This window comes from Onychostoma macrolepis, chromosome 03 (genome assembly GCF_012432095.1).
Source record: "Onychostoma macrolepis isolate SWU-2019 chromosome 03, ASM1243209v1, whole genome shotgun sequence".
NCBI lineage: Eukaryota > Metazoa > Chordata > Actinopteri > Cypriniformes > Cyprinidae > Onychostoma > Onychostoma macrolepis.
Window position 1 is genome coordinate 1,686,374 of NC_081157.1, and position 19,080 is coordinate 1,705,453.

The window sequence follows — 19,080 nt, forward strand, 5'->3', positions numbered from 1 at the left end:
AGGAAATGGCGCTGAGGTTCGCTTCGTTTGAAGCAGAGACTGAAGCAGTCGCGTGGTTTTCAGGCGAATGAAGCTTCAGACGTCATAGATCACGTGCTTTTTGTAAAACGAATCAAGCTCCGATACAGCGCTTCAATGTGAAATGTGTTGTTTTTTGATACAAGCTTCGAAGCCTCGGTGTCGAACGTCACATCACTACTGTTTTGTTTCTTTTTGTACAGTTTTTATTTATTTTTGTTTTCTCATGCAATGTAAATATTTTTTCCACCTTCCAATAAACCACCAGTTTTTATTTTAAACCACCAAAATCTATCCATTCATAGTCATAAGAAAAACAAACCTACTGCTTTTCTGTGTGTAACTGCCATTTGCAATGTTACACCTCTTTACCAGAGACTGAAGTAGCTGTAGTCCTGAAGTGAAGGTTTTTTTCTTCTTCTTTTTTTCTCTGCTCTTAGGGTAAGATCAGGCTCACGTGTGTCTGTGAAGAGTGACCAATCAAAAGGTGGCGGGCCGAACTTAAGGAAGAGAAGAAGATCCTCTACCGAAAGGTATTTCATGTGTTTAACATTACAGCATTGTTTTAACTAATTTTATGTTATAGAAGTTAATAAAAAAATTCTAATAATAAATCACAGAACACTGTGTCTGATGATCTGCTTTACTGTTTAATGATCTCTTTCCAGTAATACAGTTACACAGGCAACAAAATCTAAATCCATAATTGCAAAAAGTACAAATCCACAGCTTTAGTGTCTGTGCAGGACGAGAGAGAGCATGTACAGATATCAGACAAACATGAATCTCCTGTAATAGTGTGTTTTTCTCTCTCTCTCTTCTGTTTGTGTCATTAGTGACAGATCATGCTCACCTGTGTCTAAGAGGAGTAAAAGGTCCAAAAGGTATTTCATGTGTTTTGCATTACAGCACTTCATTAACTATATGACCGTATATTTTATTTGTTTGTTTTTTGTCCATATCGCCCGGCCCATCTATGAGTTAAAAAAATGGAAATAATTATTTGTGTGTGATTATTGTTATACATAGTCAGTGCTGGGAAACCCTTGAAAAGTTTCTGCTCTTAATGAGTGTGTAAACTGTCAGAGAGTGTTGTGAGTTTTCATAATGAATATAGCGAAAGCAGCAGAATGGCATGAAACAGTGAAGTTTGCTGCAGCAGCCTGGAAGATTTAGTCACATTCAGGTAGAATAATGATAGATAATTCAAGTCATTCTGCTTATATTAATTACATTTTTCATCTCTGCCATTAACAGGGCTTGAAATGAATTTTTGTGCGAGAGCAAGAGATTAATCCAACGCAGCATTTGTTGTCACAGTTATATGTATTTAATGTCACATCTATGATTAGTCATTCATCTAGAAAAGACATGGTTAAATGTGAAACTGAAATGACCATTACTTTATTATTAGTGAACACTCCACTTTTTGAAATAGGCTCATTCTCCAACTCCCCAGAGTTAATAAGTTGAGTTTTACCGTTTTGAATCCATTCAGCTGATCTCTGGATCTGGCGATAGATCATTGACCGACAGACCAGCATCGCGTTCAAAATGACCAAGAGTTTCGATATTTGTCCTGTTTAAACTGATTCTTCTGCAGATCGGCGAAAATGAGCCGATTTTCAGGCTGATATGATTAGGAACTACTCTCATTCCGCGCAGACCGCTGCAGCCGCCATGGCGCAGCAGGCGCAGTGATACGCAGCGCCTGAAAGCAGTCCCCAGCCAGGTAAACCAGATATAATATAGCTGGGGACTACTTTCAGGCGCCGCGTATCACTGCGCCTGCCGCGCCATGGTACGGCAGCAAAGTTCCTTGATTATTACGCCGGAATGAGAGTATAGTTCTAGCCAAATCGGCCTAGAAAATCGCAACTTTTCATTTTCCGCCGGTCTTAGTACACCATATAACTACAGAAGAGTCAAGTTTTAAATAGGACAAATATCGAAACTCTTGGTCATTTTTGAACGCGATGCTACTGGTCTAATAGGATTCAATGATCTATGCTGTTATGCTAAAAGTGCTATCGCCAGACCCGGAGATCAGCTGAATGGATTCAAAACGGTAAAACTCAACTTATTAACTCTGGGGAGTTGGAGAATGAGCCTATTTCCAAAAAAAGTGGAGTGTTCCTTTAAGTGAGTCTGTGCAGGACAAGACAGAGTATGTGCCAATACAATATCAGACTGACATGAATCTCCTCCTCTCTGTTCTCTTTGTGTCATTAGTGAAAGATCAGGCTCACCTGACTTCAGCTCTGTGTCTATGAAGAGTGACCAATCGAAAAGTGAAGGACCAAACTTAAGTGAGAAAAAACCATCATCTACCAAAAGGTATTTCATTTCAAAGGTATTTTACGTGACAGCATTACATTAGCTAATTTCTCCACTGTGGTGTGTGTGATAGAACTTGACCAAATAAAAGACTAAATCACAGATTTCTCAGACATGAATCTGATTCAAAATTGGACAAAAACGAATATTACATTTGTTTGGTAATTTAACAGATACTTTTATCCAAAACAACTTGAAATGAGGAATACAACGAGCAGTTCATTTTAAGGAGGCAGTAGCACTTGTGCACTTCACACAAAGCAAACTCGACTAAAAGAGAGTGAGCGGTTTTCAAATGTGCAGCACACTGAGCCACACAGCATTTCTCAGTACAGTCTCCGTGAATTGTTTGTTTTGAACATTTCAAACCAGTGAAAGTGAGCTGATACTGTAGGGCTGAGGGGAAAAATGTAAGTTTCAGTTGCAAGCAGAATGTTTAACTAATAAAGAGTATTTATGAAATAAGTATATTTACAAAAATGAATTCTCTGAGTGTTGTTTTTTAATCAGGTGACTGTCATGTGCCGAACTGATTGTTTAAGTGGACTTTGAGTGTGTTTGTAGTTTGAAACCCTGATGAAGACTTGTTAGCTGGTGCACTTGAGAGTTGTTTTTAATATTAACCCTCATGTACTGTTCAAAAACAGGTTACTTGTCAAATTGACCCGTATTGGATTCAATGGAATTCCACAAAAATTCCACAAAAATTAAAGAAAAAAAAACAAAACATACAATCAAGTACAATTATTAACTTTTAATATCAATACATTTCTCACATTAAAAAGAATAAATATCTGAATTCAGAGGCGTCATGCCCATTCAAAGTGAGGGGGCACGTGCCCCTCAGATTTTTGAGCAAAGTGGATTTTGAATGCAGCTTCCAAAAGACAAAAAATAGCCGATTAATATGTTCTATATTTAATACAATCACACTAGCGTGATTAAATCGTTCAGTGCGTCTATCATCAGCTGCTAAATTCAAATCTGCGTTCGCTGGTTGGCACCGAGCCAGATGCAGAAGAGTTTTTACAGCACAGCGCATTATAACCAATCACATACGATGCTGTTGAGCTTATGAATGCAATGACCAATCAGAGATGTTCAGATGAATCATCGCTAAAATGCTAGTGTTTTCTTCACTCGCTCGCTGACTGAATACCTCTTTCTGGTGAATTCTCTCGCCTGAAACAACGAAGTGCAAATGTGTGTATGAATCTGTAAGATATTCATTTCACAGTGTAAACAGCTTCAGTGATTTTAATGGGAGTTTTTGAGAGCGCTTGAACTGTAGACTCTCAGTGAAAATGTTCTTTAATGTAGCTAAATGTTCTTTGCTCTCTTTCTGTACAGTGAAAGTGTTATGATTAGTAGCCTAACTTACAATGTTTTTATTCAGATTAACTTGCAATGTTAAATTCACATTAAATATAAAGTCAGTCGTATTAAAATGTGTTATGGCATGACACCCATATCTGTTAATTAAGTATAAACATAGGTTTTATGCATAGTTAATAGATTACATTATTAGGTTATTTTGACCATCTATAAAGGTAAGAATCAAGATATTTCATGATATAGTTAATGCGTTTTGGAGTGTTTCGAATAAAAAGGAAAAAATAAATAAAATATAAGTGCTGTTGTGGCTGCTGTGTCACATGACGACCCCCACCCCCACCCCGCCACACACACACACACAACTCGTACCCCCTCAAAAATAATGAGTGCATGACGTCCCTGTCTGAATTTATGATTTATAAAAATGTTTTTAACCACTATTTTTGACTGCCCCTCCCCCACACCTGTGGGATGTTTGAGATTACACATTTTTTAACGATAATATCTTGGTCTAAATCTAAAGTAATCTTGACAAAATATATATCATTTGAAAGGTTTCGGACTCTAGTTTTTCAAACAAATGAGAGAGCAATAGATAAATAGAGAGAGATTCTCCATTTGTGATGTGGTGCCAAACACACTCTTCTATAAGTATGTTTTTATATGTATTAGAGATTGAATTCAAATCAAATATTAAAGTTACTGCCCAATATATTTTCTGAATAGGATGTCTACTTCATAAATATTTTGAAAATTATGGAAATATATGGTTCAGATCACTCAACCAATAAATAGAAATCAGGAGTCCCTGGATATCATCAAGTGGAAGTTGGTACTGCGCCCACAAAATCTTACTTAAAAGTTCATTTTTTGAGATCTCAATCTAAAATTTGGCACAAAGCTTGTTCAGATATTTGGCTGTGATTTTCTTGAGTATTTTGTGGTAAACATGTTTTGTAAATATATATTTTATATAAAATAAAAATATATTTTTATATTTTACATTTTCATAAATTTAAACTTCTATAACTTTTTATAAATGTACTTTTATAACTGTTTTACTTCTACAATAATCTGTGAAGTTTCACCTTTAAAAAGATACCAATCCTAAGTCTGTGTCCCGAAGTATTGAAGATTTATAACTATTTTAGCTGGAAAAGTCATTTTCATGTCTATGCTCAAAAAATGGGACTTACAGTTAAAAGGTTAAACAGTTTTGTTTTCACAAACTTTAAAAATTAAAAGTTGTTATATTCATCAAGACGCTGGCACTAGGAGGCATTCAGTGGCCTGTAGCACAAAGACAGTTTCAGTTTTTTTCAGCTTCAGTTCGCATTTAGTTTGAGCAAACTCTGAGTTTTCGGGCTCAAGAAGGTGGGTTGGTTTTGAGCGGGTTTCATTACCATGGTAACTTACGCCGCACGGCTATCCTCCTCCGGAGCAGGTTTTATTCTGGGTTAGAGATTGCAAACCCAAACCTGACCAATCAGCTGTGAGCAAAGTGACATATCTGATGCAATGAAGCCACTCCCCCATATCTCTCGCTCCAGATTAAAGTAGTTTACAGTCAAAGAATTTTAGAGACAAAATTTCACAACTTTTGCAGCTACTTATTTGTTATATTTATATTATATTAATTGTTTATAATTCGTATAATATAATTATTTCATGAAGTGGCAATTAATTTTAAGCTTCATATTTAAATTTAATTAAATGTATAATAAGATTGATAGATAGATAGATTATTAGTTGGATATATTGAAGCACATGTAACAAATTGATTGTTTAAATGGACTTTGAGTGTGTGTGTAGTTTGAAACCCTGATGAAGGCTTGTTGGCTGCAACACGTCGATGCACTCTTGAGTTATTTTTAATATTAAGTCATGGGAATAAAGGCTTTTTATTTTTCACTACATTTTCAAGTACCTTGGGGATATGAGTTTTTTGAGTACTGTAAATATGTTTGACTTTAATTAAATTCTGGTGCATTTGTCCATCTCTGTCTTTATTAGGTGCAAAATTGTACTACATGAATGTACTGATGTAATACATGAATGCACTGAATTCAACACTCATGATGACAAAACACCCAGTTAATAGAAAAAAAAAGTAATGATGAAAAAGCATGGTAAAACAACCAGCCAATCAAATGGAAATCTTTCCATGCATAGTCATAAGAAAAACAAACCCACTGCTCTTCTGTATGTAACTGCCATTTGCAATATTACACCTCTTTACCAGAGACTGAAGTAGCTGTAGTCCTGAAGTGAAGTTTTTCTTTGTGTCATTAGGGTAAGATCAGGCTCACGTGTGTCTGTGAAGAGTGACCAGTCGAAAGATGATGGGCCAAACTTAAGGAAGAGAAAAGCAGCACCTAGCAAATGGTATGTTTAACTTTACAGCATTGTTTTAGCGAATTTCTACATATAAAGTCTATGTGATACAAGTTAACAAAAATTCTAATAATAAATCACTGAACACTGTGTCTGATGATCTGCTTTACTGTTTAATGAACTCTTTCCAGTAATACAGTTACACAGGCAACAAAATCTAAATCCATTGTTTCAAAAAGTACAAATCCACAGCTTTAGTGTCTGTGCAGGATGAGAGAGAGCATGTACAGATATCAGACAAACATGAATCTCCTGTAATAGTGTGTTTTTCTATCTCTCTTCTATTTGTGTCATTAGTGACAGATCAAGCTCACCTGTGTCTAAGAGGAGTAACCGATCGAAAGTTGACAGGCCGAACATAAGGAAGAAAAGAAGATCATCTATCAAAAGGTATTTCATGTGTTTTGCATTGCAGCACTTCATTAACTAATTTCAATAGTGTTATTTGTGAGAGTTTGGATAAACAAAACCACAGAGCACTGTCGTTTAAGCTTCAATGAGCTCTGGAGCTTCTTTCCAGTAATACAATTCCACCGTAAGTTACTAGGGGACATAAATTCAACATGACAAGATACCTGGCAACCAAACAAATACATCACTCCAAAGTCATGAGAAGGACAAATGCAGGGCTTTACTGGATTTATTTACACTAAATACTTTCAAATGAGACTGAAGTACCCCCTTCTAGTGTTTTTTCTTTCTGTTCTTTGTGTAATTAGTGTAAGATCAGGCTTACATGTGTACATAAAATCTTATGTAAGCCAGGAAATAAGCTGGTTTATACGGTGCCCGGGAGGGGCCGTCTTCGGTTCTCTTAGTTTTGTCGTGGCCACAAGATATTAATTTGTGGGAACGTCATATTAACTCGTGGGAATGTCTGATCGTTTTGTTGAGGTAACAACATCCTTATGTCTTATGGCCACGACTTTTTTTGTTGAGGGAACAACATTTTTCTCGTGGCCACGAGTTTAATGTGTAAACAAACCTACGTGACTATTGCAACCTGGTATTATCAGAAATGGAACATTTTTATTAACATTAAACATTTTATTTAATATTTCATTATTATTAGTAGTAGTAGTATTATGTTCCCTGTCGATACTCCACTCGTACTGCGTCTTGTCTAAAGACGCTACGGGAAAAGCCTTTTTTCCTTCTGACTGAAGCCTTATTTAATCACGCAGTGAAACTGCACGGCCATTGGTTCGTGCAGTGTGTAAAAAACGAACCAATGGCTCGGCAGCGGAGCCGCACGAGTCTATGGCGACGGAGCCCGCCAGAATGGGCGGAGCCGTCTGGCTATATAAGCGGCCGTTTCGCCATAGGAACTCAGATGTCTTCTCCTTCAGCGACGACGACGACTTCGTCTCTTCACTGATCCAGGAAGCCTGCTCGCCGTAGAAACGCCTCGCAGCTGGAACCAGCGACCTCTGCTCGGCTGAATCCGCCGTCTCTCAGCGCTATCAGCATCGCAGCCGTTATTGCGGTCTCTCCTGCACAACGATGACAGCCACAGCGAGTGCGTTTCCTGTTTAGGTAAGTCCCATGCAGATGCCGCGCTCACTGGCACTGATTGTTCTCACTGCGAGAACATCAGTCTCGCCTCTATGCGCTCGCAGGTTGCTTTCTTTTTAGAGAGTGACTCCGCTCCTCGCGCTCTCCCGTTTTCTTCCTCGCAGGGACCTGTGAGGAAAAAACAGCGGGGCAGAGGATCTCAGCGCACGGCTGAGAGCGAGTTCACGTCGGCTCAGATCCTCGATCACGGACGCCTGCGTGTCGGGTTGAGCCAGGCCTGTGTGACAGCCCTAGCCCCCTGGAGAGACCTTCATTGGATGGAAAGAGGAGTGGCTATGGGAATGGTTTGCAGGAGAAAGGTCGTCACAACAGATGCCTCCAACACAGGTTGGGGAGCACTGTGCGAGGGCAGACCAGCCTTCGTCCATTGGTCGAAGGCGGAGAAGCGGCTTCACATCAACTGCTTGGAAATGCTAGCAGTATGTCGAGCATGCCAGTTCTTCTTGCCAGACCTGAAAGGACACCACGTGCTAATCCGCTCGGATAGCATGTCTGTAGTGTCCTATATAAATCACCAAGGAGGCCTCTCCTCGAAGCGCCTTTGCCTATTGGCAAAACGCCTTCTAGAGTGGTCTCTACCCCATCTGCGCTCGCTGAGAGCAGCACACATACTGGGCAGATTGAACCACGGAGCGGACAAGTTATCTCGGAGCAATGCCCCCTCAGAGGAGTGGACGCTCCATCCTCAGACGGTTCAGAGAATCTGGGAGATCTTCGGCGAGGCCGAGGTAGACCTCTTCAACTCAGGAGACATCTCTCATCTGCCTGACTTATTATTTGAAGGTCGAGGATGCGCTGGCCCACGAATGGCCCAACCTCCTCCTTTATGCGTTCCCCCCGATTGCCCTGATCCCGCAGGTTATCAGGCGAATCAAGGAGCGGGGACACAGGGTCCTCTTGGTGGCCCCCCTGTGGAAAAATCAACCTTGGTTGTCAGAGCTGACTCAGCTGCTAGTAGCAGCCCCGTGGCCCATTCCCCTGAGACGGGACCTCCTGTCTCAAGCGAACGGGACAATCTGGCACCCTCGGCCTGACCTCTGGGCCCTGCACCTTTGGCCTCTCGACGGGAGCCCACGAGCTTCTCAGAGAGCGTGCTGAAAGCCATTTCTGAGGCTAAAGACTGCTCTGCTCTTAGCACTAGCGTCGGTCAAGCGAGTAGGAGACCTGCAGGCGCTCTCCACTAGCCCTGCCTGCCTGGAATTCGGACCTAACGACTCCAAGGTCATCTTGAAACTGAGGCAGGGTTATGTACCCAAGGTGCTTTCCACTCCATTCAGAGCTCAGGTCATCACGCTCTCCGCGCGTCCTCCCTCTGATGAGGACCGGGAGTTATCCTTGCTCTGCCCTGTCAGAGCTTTGAGAATCTACTTTGAGCGTTCTGCCCCCTTCAGGAGGTCAGAACAGCTCTTTGTTAGCTTCGGTAACCGTGCCAGAGGGCTTCCGGTTACGAAGCAGAGGCTCTCCAGATGGATAGTGGATGCCGTTACACTAGCATACTCGTCCTTGGGCCTACAGTGCCCCATCGGAGTACGAGCCCACTCCACAAGAGGCATCGCCTCGTCGTGGGCGTGGTCTAGTGGTGTGTCTATTACAGAGATCTGTGCGGCGGCCGGCTAGGCCTCGCCGTCCACATTTGCTAGGTTTTATAACCTGGAGGTACCGGCCTTACAGGCCAGAGTCCTCTCTGCTTAGGCACAGTATGCATGGGAACTTTTGAAGGAGAACCCTTGACCGCATGGCGCTCAAGCTCTCTGATCGGTTACTTGTATATTCGGCCCACGGTGTCGTAATACAAGAGGTTCTGGAACGATTATCCAGGCTGGGCGTGACCTCCTTGAGTGTAGCCCGTTTAGCCTTGGGTCTTTTTTATGCTTCCCTTAAGCATTGAATTCTTAAGGTGGTGTAATTGAGTCGTTCCTCTATCAGCACGGCGTGATTGAATTGTGTTCCCGTAGCGTCTTTAGACAAGACGCAGTACGAGTGGAGTATCGACAGGGAACGTACTCGGTTACTGTCGAGGTTACGACAGTAACAGAGTACATTATATTAACTTGTTAGGGCTATATTTTTATATTTATTTCATATAAATATAATATTTTATTATTTCCCCTTTTCAATTCGTGTATCGCTTTACTTAATTAACGTTCTGTATAATTATGCTATTTGCTACCATATATTTCGCAAATAATGTAAACACCTGACAATTATACTTTATGATTGTAGGCTATGCCAGTGCGTGATGATAAATGAGCGTGTTGTGTTTTCATTTACAAATGAAACTATGTGAATGATTAATTCCTCAACGAAACACAAGGCAGTAGGCTATAATATTAATAATTACTAATTCACAGAAAAAAAAGAGATATATGTTAAATTCAACCTTTAAACTGCATTTCCAATAGGCTATAAATTCCAGTCAGCATAATCAAAGTTTTAAGTCGAGCATTTACAGTAGGCTTATTTACAAAACTGGTCAGAATGTTATGTAAAGAGATCGAAATGAAGGGAAAAGACGAATATAAAAATATAACAATACAGGGCTCCAAACTGCGACTAAAACGGTCGCATTTGCGACCAAAAATATTAATTTGCGAGTGAAGTTTTTGCTGAGGTTGCCAATGGCGACTATGTTATAACTTGATTTTTTTTCCTGATTGTTTTGCGCTCACATCTTTTATGTCCACGTATTAAACGGAGACGGTGCGCATCAAAGTTTTAATGGAAAAAAAGAGTTTCAAACAGTCCTCATCTCTGCCGAAATGCCTGCTAAACGCAGCTCAGTTGTGCAGCGCGAGAGAGATCAAAATGATGGAGACGTGCAAAGTGAAAGTGCAGAAAAGCAGTGTCTATTTCATGCACAACTTGAACAAACTTCAACAGGTGAAGCTGTCAGCTGTGTGGATATTAGCAATATCGTTAACAATTCTCGTTTATAATCATTACTAATATGCAGGGGTGCACATAACTGGTTTGCAAGTCCGCATGCGCGACCAAAATTAAAAATGCGCTGAGTAAATAATTTCTGACAGTGCATTTGCGTAACGACATGGTTGACAGCTGTCAATGCACAATTACCATTTTAGATCGACAAACTGTACTGTATAAGATTTCTATCCAAACTGAAAGCACAATCTAGGCTACCGCTGCCGTTTTCAAAGCAAAACTGTGACATTTCATTCACTGACGCTCTTCCATCAGCGGCGCTAAAGCCGGAAAAGCACAATACTTACTTGCCAGCAACCCGCCAAAATAAAAGCTAGCTGATTTTACGTTTGAAAATGATGAAAATTAAAATAATGATAATAATAATAAAAATATTAGCATTTTATTTTTGTTTACGATAAAATAATTGCATTTGTATGTAATACTCCCTTTTTATTTAAAAAAAAATAGTATTAATCACACTTGATTATTTAGTTCATTATTTTTAGTTATTTTATAAAATTAAAAAAAAAATAAATAAATAAAGTGCAATAACATTATCACTATTATTAATAAATTATTTTAGAGTTATATTTTATGGGTCACACTACATGCCATAGCCCGTGTGAGGACCAAACCAAATCTCCAGGTTCTCATATGAGAGCCAGGCTGAAAAACTTATGTGCACCCCTGCTAATATGGCTTCTTGTTATCAAGATCTTTAGGGTGAATCCCAATTCTCTGTCTTACCCCTTCCCCTTACCCCTTCCCCTTAGTTTTGCGCTGCTCACGTGAGAGTAAGGGCTATCCCAATTCTCGTTTTGATCGAGGGGTAGGGCTAAGGGGAAGGGGTAGATACCCCTTAAAACCAAGCATTTTCGCGAGCTTACTTGAAACCGAGGGGTACCCAGAACACACTGCGCAACTGGCAACAATCAAGTATTTTCGGCTTAAATAATTTATTTAAAAATTACGACAGTCTTGTTTTGTGCTCTAGACAGTCCTGTACATATATATTTGCAACCATGTTCTTAATTGAAACGTTTTTAAAAAATTGCTAGTTTGCGACGCTAACGTTACATTGCTGATTTGCACAACAGTCCCGCAGACTAGCCTTGAATGAACTCCATGCATGTCTACAGTTTTAACAAGTTTGTAAAACGATCCAAAGTTCATGATCAACACTTGTCGGCTCTGATGACGTAGCAGCCAGTTAGCGACGGCGTATGATGACGAACCGTAACCAAGTGGTGTCTCATTTCATAGGGGTATGCCACCCCTAGCGCCACCACTCGGTTTCGAGGGACAAGGGCTAGGGGTAAGACGTAGGGGAAGGGGTAAAACAGAGAAATGGGATTCACCCTTAGTCTATATGCTGAGTTCTGTAAATGCGTGAACTTCATATTAGCCTGTTTGCAGCGCATTTGCCGTCCAGTAATCACAATAAGCTTTGTGCTTTGTTACTTTTTAATAAACAAAGTATCAGCTTTAACATTCTGCCAAATTCATAACAAAATTCATAAAATAAATACGGTTTTGGCGCTCATTAATGCGGCAGGCGCAATCGCTTTAGCGCCTCAGTTCAAGCGGCAAGTGAACCCATTATATCTTTCTCTATTATAGTATGAAATGAATGTGAATTAATATCAAAAGGTAGGCTATTTTATAAGAGATTCTACACTTATTGAAATGTCTCATGTAATCGCTCATTCTGTGTCAAACTGGAAATCTTGTAAAGCTTGTAAACAATGCCACGTAACAATACCTAACCACTGGCCATCCATAAGCTCATCAGTCAGCTAGAAAAATAATTATGAAGAGGAGCATTTTGCTATATTTATTCGCTCTTGCATATTAATATTTTTACTTAACCTGTTGTCTACATGATAAAAAATGCAAAAACCGACTGGATGTGTGAGAGATTTGACAACATTTCTATAGGATGCAGGAGGAGGAGCCCAAACTAACACTGTAAAAAGCGATCAGTTGACTTTTCTTTAAAAAACTGAGGAAACCCAGGGATCGCAAAATCGTGAGGCTATTGCGCTTTCCAGTTGGGCTACCAAAATGTATCACTGCCCTGCCCAGCGGGCTAACTTAAATACTGTGGGTCCTTAAAAACCACTCAATTTACTTATTTAAAATTTACGGCCATAAAAAGTTTTAAATATGTTAAATGGTATAAGAAAAGACTTAATTATAATTTCAAGAGGTCTTACAGTTGGGGATGGAAAGACAAGAACCTCGATACAGCTGGATTAAACTTCAAAAGGCAATGATGTCATTGAATAAATATGAGTTTGGTGTAGGGAATATTAACAAGTCCCGCCCATTTGGAGCTGGCGCCAACCTCCGTTTATACCTATCTCGGAGAAGCCGCGATATTTGCTCCTAAAGCGCCAACTTAATGCATAATTAAAGAAATACATTAAGTGAACTTGACAATTCTGAGTTACACTGACAAATAACAGTTTGAAAATGTGTTGTTCACTTTTTATTTTAAGTTGGACCAACTTAAATTTATTAAATTGCAATTACTTAAAAGTTCTTATGGTCTATGATATTGGTACAGATTCTGTGTAATAAACAATTCTTTGTGACTGTATATTTCAAGTTGGAAAAGACGTTTAGTTCCCACTTTAAGTTAACCTTAGTTCCCAGGTCTACAAGATGGATTAAAATACTGATAAAGTCAAGAAAAGAGTAGATAAACACATGACTGTATGATTGAAATGTCAAAATGTTAAAAAAAACAAATAAATAAAACGCGTTTATTCTGTGGCACCTAAAAAAATAATTTGGCGCCTAAGTTTTTTCTTATAGGAGCCAATGGCTCCTTACTCGAATTTTGTTTGGAGCCCTATACAATAGGCTAATAATAATAATGATGATGATGATAATAATAGCTAATAATAATATACAAATATTACAGAAAAAGACGATCAGTTAATGGACACACACAGCAGACTGTGGGATGGATAAAAATGTTTTGTCGCTCTTTAATGTGACGTGACAGATCGCTGTAGTTGTCTGTTCAAGCAGAATGTGAAACAATCATCTCATCCTCTTACTACCATTTACTGAACATGAATGAACATCAGATGGTGTGCTGAAAGAAACAATACAACTTACCACTGTGTATCAAGTCTCATGTAATTGCTCAATTAACCACTGAAAGATGTCAATGAAACAGCTTGCATACAATGTCATGTAACGTTACTTTTACCTTAGAAAAGTCATTCAGTGACGCTAAACTTGATAGTTAGCTAGAAAAATGATAAATATTTGTGTGTGTGTGTGTGTGTATATATATATATATATATATGTGTGTGTGTGTATATATATATATATATATATATATATATATATGTGTGTGTGTATATATATATATATATATATATATATATATATATATATATATGTGTGTGTGTGTGTATATATATATATATATATATATATATATATATATATATATATATATATATATATATATATATATATATATATATATACAGTGGTGTGAAAAAGTGTTGGCCCCTTCCTGATTTTTATTTTTTGCATGTTTGTCACACTTTAATGTTTCAGATCATCAAACAAATTTAAATATTAATCAAAGATAACACAAGTAAACACAACATGCAGTTTTTAAATGAAGTTTTTATTATGAAGGAAAACAAAATCCAAACCCACATGGCCCTGTGTGAAAAAGTGTCCCCCAACCCCGTTAAAACATAACTGTGGTTTATCACACCTGAGTTCAGTTTCTCTAGCCACACCCAGGCCTGATTACTGCCAGACCTGTTGAATCAAGAAATCACTTAAATAGAACCTGTCTGACAAAGTAAAGTAGACCAAAAGATCCTCAAAAGCTACACATCATGTTGAGATCCAAAGAAATTCAGGAACAAATGAGAAAGAAAGTAATTGAGATCTATCAGTCTGGAAAGGGTTATAAAGCCATTTTTAAAGCTTTGGGACTCCAGCAAACCATGGTCAGAGCCATTATCCACAAATGGAGAAAACATGGAACAGTGGTGAACCTTCCCAGGAGTGGCTGGCCAACCAAAATTACCCCAAGAGCACAAAGACGACTCATCCAGGAGGTCATAAAAGAACCCAGAACAACATCTAAAGAACTGCAGGCCTCACTTGCCTCAGTTAAGGTCAGTGTTCATGACTCCACAATAAGAAAGAGACTTGGAAAAAATGGTCTGCATGGCAGAGTTCCAAGACGAAAACCGCTGCTGAGCAAAAAGAACATAAAGGCTTGTGTCAGTTTTGCCAGAAAACATCTTGATGATCCCCAAGACTTTTGGGAAAATACTCTGTGGACTGACGAGACAAAAGTTGAACTTTTGGAAGGTGTGTGTCCCATTAAATCTGCCGTAAAATAACACAGCATTTCAGAAAAAGAACATCATACCAACAGTAAAATATGGTGGTGGTAGTGTGATGGTCTGAGGCTGTTTTGCTGCTTCAGAACCTGGATGACTTGCCATAATTGATGGAACCATGAATTCTGCTGTCTACCAAAAAATCCTGAAGGACAATGTCCGGCCATCTGTTCGTGACCTCAAGCTGAAGTGAATTTGCGTTCTGCAGCAGGACAATGATCCAAAACACACCAGCAAGTCCACCTCTGAATGGGTGAAGAAAAACAAAATGAAGACTTTGGAGTGGCCTAGTCAAAGTCCTGACCTGAATCCTATTGAGATGCTGTGGCATGACCTTAAAAAGGCGGTTCATGCTCAAAAACCCTCCAATGTGGCTGAATTACAACAATTCTGCAAAGAAGAGTGGGCCAAAATTCCTCCACAGCGATGTGAAAGACTCATTGCCAGTTATCGCAAACGCTTGATTGCAGTTGTTGCTGCTAAGGGTGGCCCAACCAGTTATTAGGTTTAGGGGGCAAGCACTTTTTCACACAGGGCCATGTGGGTTTGGATTTTGTTTTCCCTTCATAATAAAAAACTTCATTTAAAAACTGCATGTTGTGTTATCTTTGATTAATATTTAAATTTATGTTTGATGATCTGAAATATTAAAGTGTGACAAACATGCAGAAAAAATCTAAAATCAGGAAGGGGGCCAACAATTTTTCACACCACTGTGTGTGTGTGTGTATGTATGTATGTATGTTTGTGTGTGTGTGTGTATATATATGTATATGTGTATATATATATATCTTCATAATGAATATAGCAGAATGACATGAAACAGTAAAGCTTGCTGCAGCTTTTGTGCAAGAGCGAGAGATTGATGCAACGCAGCATTTGTTGTAAATGAATGAAATGTAATGATGAGAACAAGATACTTAGCAATGTAACAGCAACATGGTCATTTTAAAAAGACAGCAGCAAAGAAATCTCTACTTTCTGTTTTATTCCGTAAACAAAAACATGTTCTGTTCAATTAGATTTGTCAAACTTGTGTGAAATTATCAACATATTTATTTTCACGTCTATAAGTTGAAATTCTTAAAAGAGATTGTTCTTTGTGTCATTAGTGTAAGATCAGGCTCACATGTGTCCAGCTCTGTGTCTGTGAAGAGTGACCAATCAAAAGACTTTGCACCACCTAAATTCAGTGAGAAAACAACATCTACCGAAAGGTATTTCTTGTGTTTCTTGTTGTTGGAGGTATGCTGTTAGAAATTTTACTCACTATCTTGAAACTTCATTTCCATTAATTTCTCTGAACTGATGAATGCTAGGTAGGGGTAACCTGCTGGTTTGATGATTGTTTGACCAAATGATAAAGACAACTGTCAACCTGTTTCTATGTGATTTGTTGTTATGTGTGATTTAGTAAAAAAGGGCAGAAGACCACAGTAAATATCGGTGTGGAAATTAAACGATGGGAAACTCTAAAAGCACAGAAGGGACTAAAGAGTGATGTAGATCTGGCAGCTTTTCTTCTGAACAGGTGGGAACACAAAAACTACTTGTAGATACCACAATTGATCTTTTAGTTTAATTTACAGCGCATTTAATCAAACATGTCAGAATGCATAGTTTCATCATAGGCTAGATAATCTATAACATGTAACATTGAAAGTGTGTACATTGTGCCTTTTGAAACAAATTCAACACCTTGTAATAAGTGTTAAAATACTCTGCATCCCATCAGCCAAAAGGTTCAAGAGGAAGACGCATTTCTAAAAACATTAGTTTTGTAATATGAGTTGAGTGATAATATTGGCTTTGGCTATTAGACTTCTGACATTGATGTGTGATGTTTCCAGTCAGTTTTTCAGAGAATTAATGACTAAAGAAGTTTGTATGTGCCTTCATGAAATAAAAAAATACCCTATCAGAAATAAAGTGTCACTGATCTCAATAATGATCTTATTTGAAGCTTCTAATCAGCATACTTTTTTTGCAAAAATAAAGAAATAAAATAAATACTGTTTCAAACAGGTTTCTTTTTTCTTTTTTCTTTTTTTGACAACAGGATTCAATATGAGAAAACAGATGTCCAGAATTTCCGCTTCAAGAAGAGAAAGAAAGAAAATCTTGTTTGGATCTTCCAGGTAGGGAAAAAATATTGTATATTATAATATTTATATTATAGCAAACAAATAGGTAATTCAACAAATGTAAAATGTTGTATTTTTTATTTGTTTAAAAAAAGGCAGTTAATGTCTGCAAGATTTTATTTGTGCACATATCCATATCCCTGCAATGTTGGACTCACATTTTGCATGTTGGTAGAGGAATAGATTATAAAACGAGTTGTACAGCTTTTCATACTATTATTAAAAAACAGTAGAACAAATACAATATATGAAAGTAAAAATTATTTTTCTTAAACAGAGGCATTCAAGGAAGAAATAACAGGGAAATTGAATAATCAAATGAAAGTTGCTTTTGTTGTTTAATTAACAATAAGGACACAGATAGCAGTAGGTTTATTATATTAAGACCAGTGTTGGGTGTAATGCGTTACTAAGTAATTACTGTTCCTTTTTAGGTAATTTAATTACAGTTACTTATAAAGTACTTGCGTTACATACAGTAAATAATTTCAACAGTTCTAAAATCAATATTGAATTTGAAATCTAAATTTACCGTCTAAAGCTAAAATTGAATGCAGCGGCTTTAACTCTCTGCGCGCGCCGGCTCGTTCACTTTCAGATTTTCCTGATTCACAGAAAAACCTTAAATACTCAGAATCTAAAAAGCTTGAAGTTTCTACTTTTAAATGAACAAATTCAAATCAAAAATGAATATTCCTGATTATGTAATCCGTATGAAACTAAAGCGAGGTACAGTCTTTCCTGTATCTGAAAGCCTGAAGTGTCTACTTTTAAATGAACGAATTCAAATCGAAAATGAATATTATCTGATTATGTAATCCGTATGAAACTGAGGTACAGTCTTTCCCATATCTGAGCTCATTATATGCAGTCACCTGCGTGCAAACACCCACACCTAGATACAAAAAAAAAAAAATGATAAATTAGATGAATCTTGAATTTTTTTTTTTAATCATTTTTGAATGAAGACCTGCTATGAGGAATTTACCTCATAAGAACAGCGCGATCTGACACGGCTTTATTCAGCAGAGAAGATCATTTCTGTAATTTATTCTTACCTACATTAGTTAATGTGTTATTTTTACATAAACCTGTACGGATTTTACTAGTTGGGCTTTTCCTGAACATCTTGCCAAACTGAAATGTATTGTTTAACTTTTAAGCTTTTTTGTTATTCAGATATTTTGCAGAGTATTTATATTTGTTAACCAAAGAAGGTTAAATTTTTTTATAAAAATGTTTAAGTATTACAGTTGTTTTAAAGCTAAAAGGCTAAACTATTCTATGTTTGACTCAAATTGAAAGAATAAAGAGTTTAATTTCTATTAAGGTTTATAGGGATTTTAAGATGTAGCCTAATTAGCGATTTGAATAATTAAGTTACTTATTGAGTAACTAAGTTACTTTTCAGACAGAGTAATTAGTAATGTAATTTAAATACACGATTGATAATGTAATTAGTAACTAATTAATTACTTTTTGAAAGTAACTTACCCAACACTGCTCATAAATCAGTAGTGGCAATGTACCAGCTAAATTACATAGGAGGAACCTCTGGTTTGACATTTAGGGGAAAGTGGGGTGAGTTGTGCCAGTTTTTACTCAAAGTGACTTTTTAAAGTGAGGCCATGACAGTAATGCCTTCAACTTAAGAATGTACATATATTTCAGGATGTGGTGCATCTCTGAGAACAATAACTTTGGATCTGAAATAAATTGTTTCAGAAATATAGCTTTTTGGGAAAAAGTGGTCTTGTGGCACAACTTGCCCCTGGCGCGGGGTAAGTTGTGCCTTTGGGGAGAATACGTTGGGGTAAATTGTGCCAGTGATTTCTGAAGTAAAACAGAACATTTTAATGTTATGAACTGTAATGCTATATGAAAGCAAGACAAATTCAGTACAAAATTACTCATTTAAGGTTTAATTAGATATTGTCACCCTATTAAACTGTTGGAATAAG

General features: G+C 37.8%; 1 protein-coding gene across 1 annotated transcript in view; it reads left to right on the plus strand.

The window, feature by feature from the left end:
• The window catches only part of LOC131537397 (uncharacterized), a 199,744-nt gene that overhangs the window by 19,938 nt on the left and 160,726 nt on the right, over window positions 1-19,080 (plus strand). The window contains exons 4-11 of the mRNA XM_058770780.1: window positions 459-551; window positions 855-902; window positions 2,251-2,355; window positions 5,983-6,075; window positions 6,382-6,474; window positions 16,088-16,192; window positions 16,390-16,506; window positions 17,035-17,113. Coding sequence (XP_058626763.1) covers window positions 459-551; window positions 855-902; window positions 2,251-2,355; window positions 5,983-6,075; window positions 6,382-6,474; window positions 16,088-16,192; window positions 16,390-16,506; window positions 17,035-17,113 — 733 coding nt within the window. The remainder of the gene's footprint in view (window positions 1-458; window positions 552-854; window positions 903-2,250; window positions 2,356-5,982; window positions 6,076-6,381; window positions 6,475-16,087; window positions 16,193-16,389; window positions 16,507-17,034; window positions 17,114-19,080) is intronic.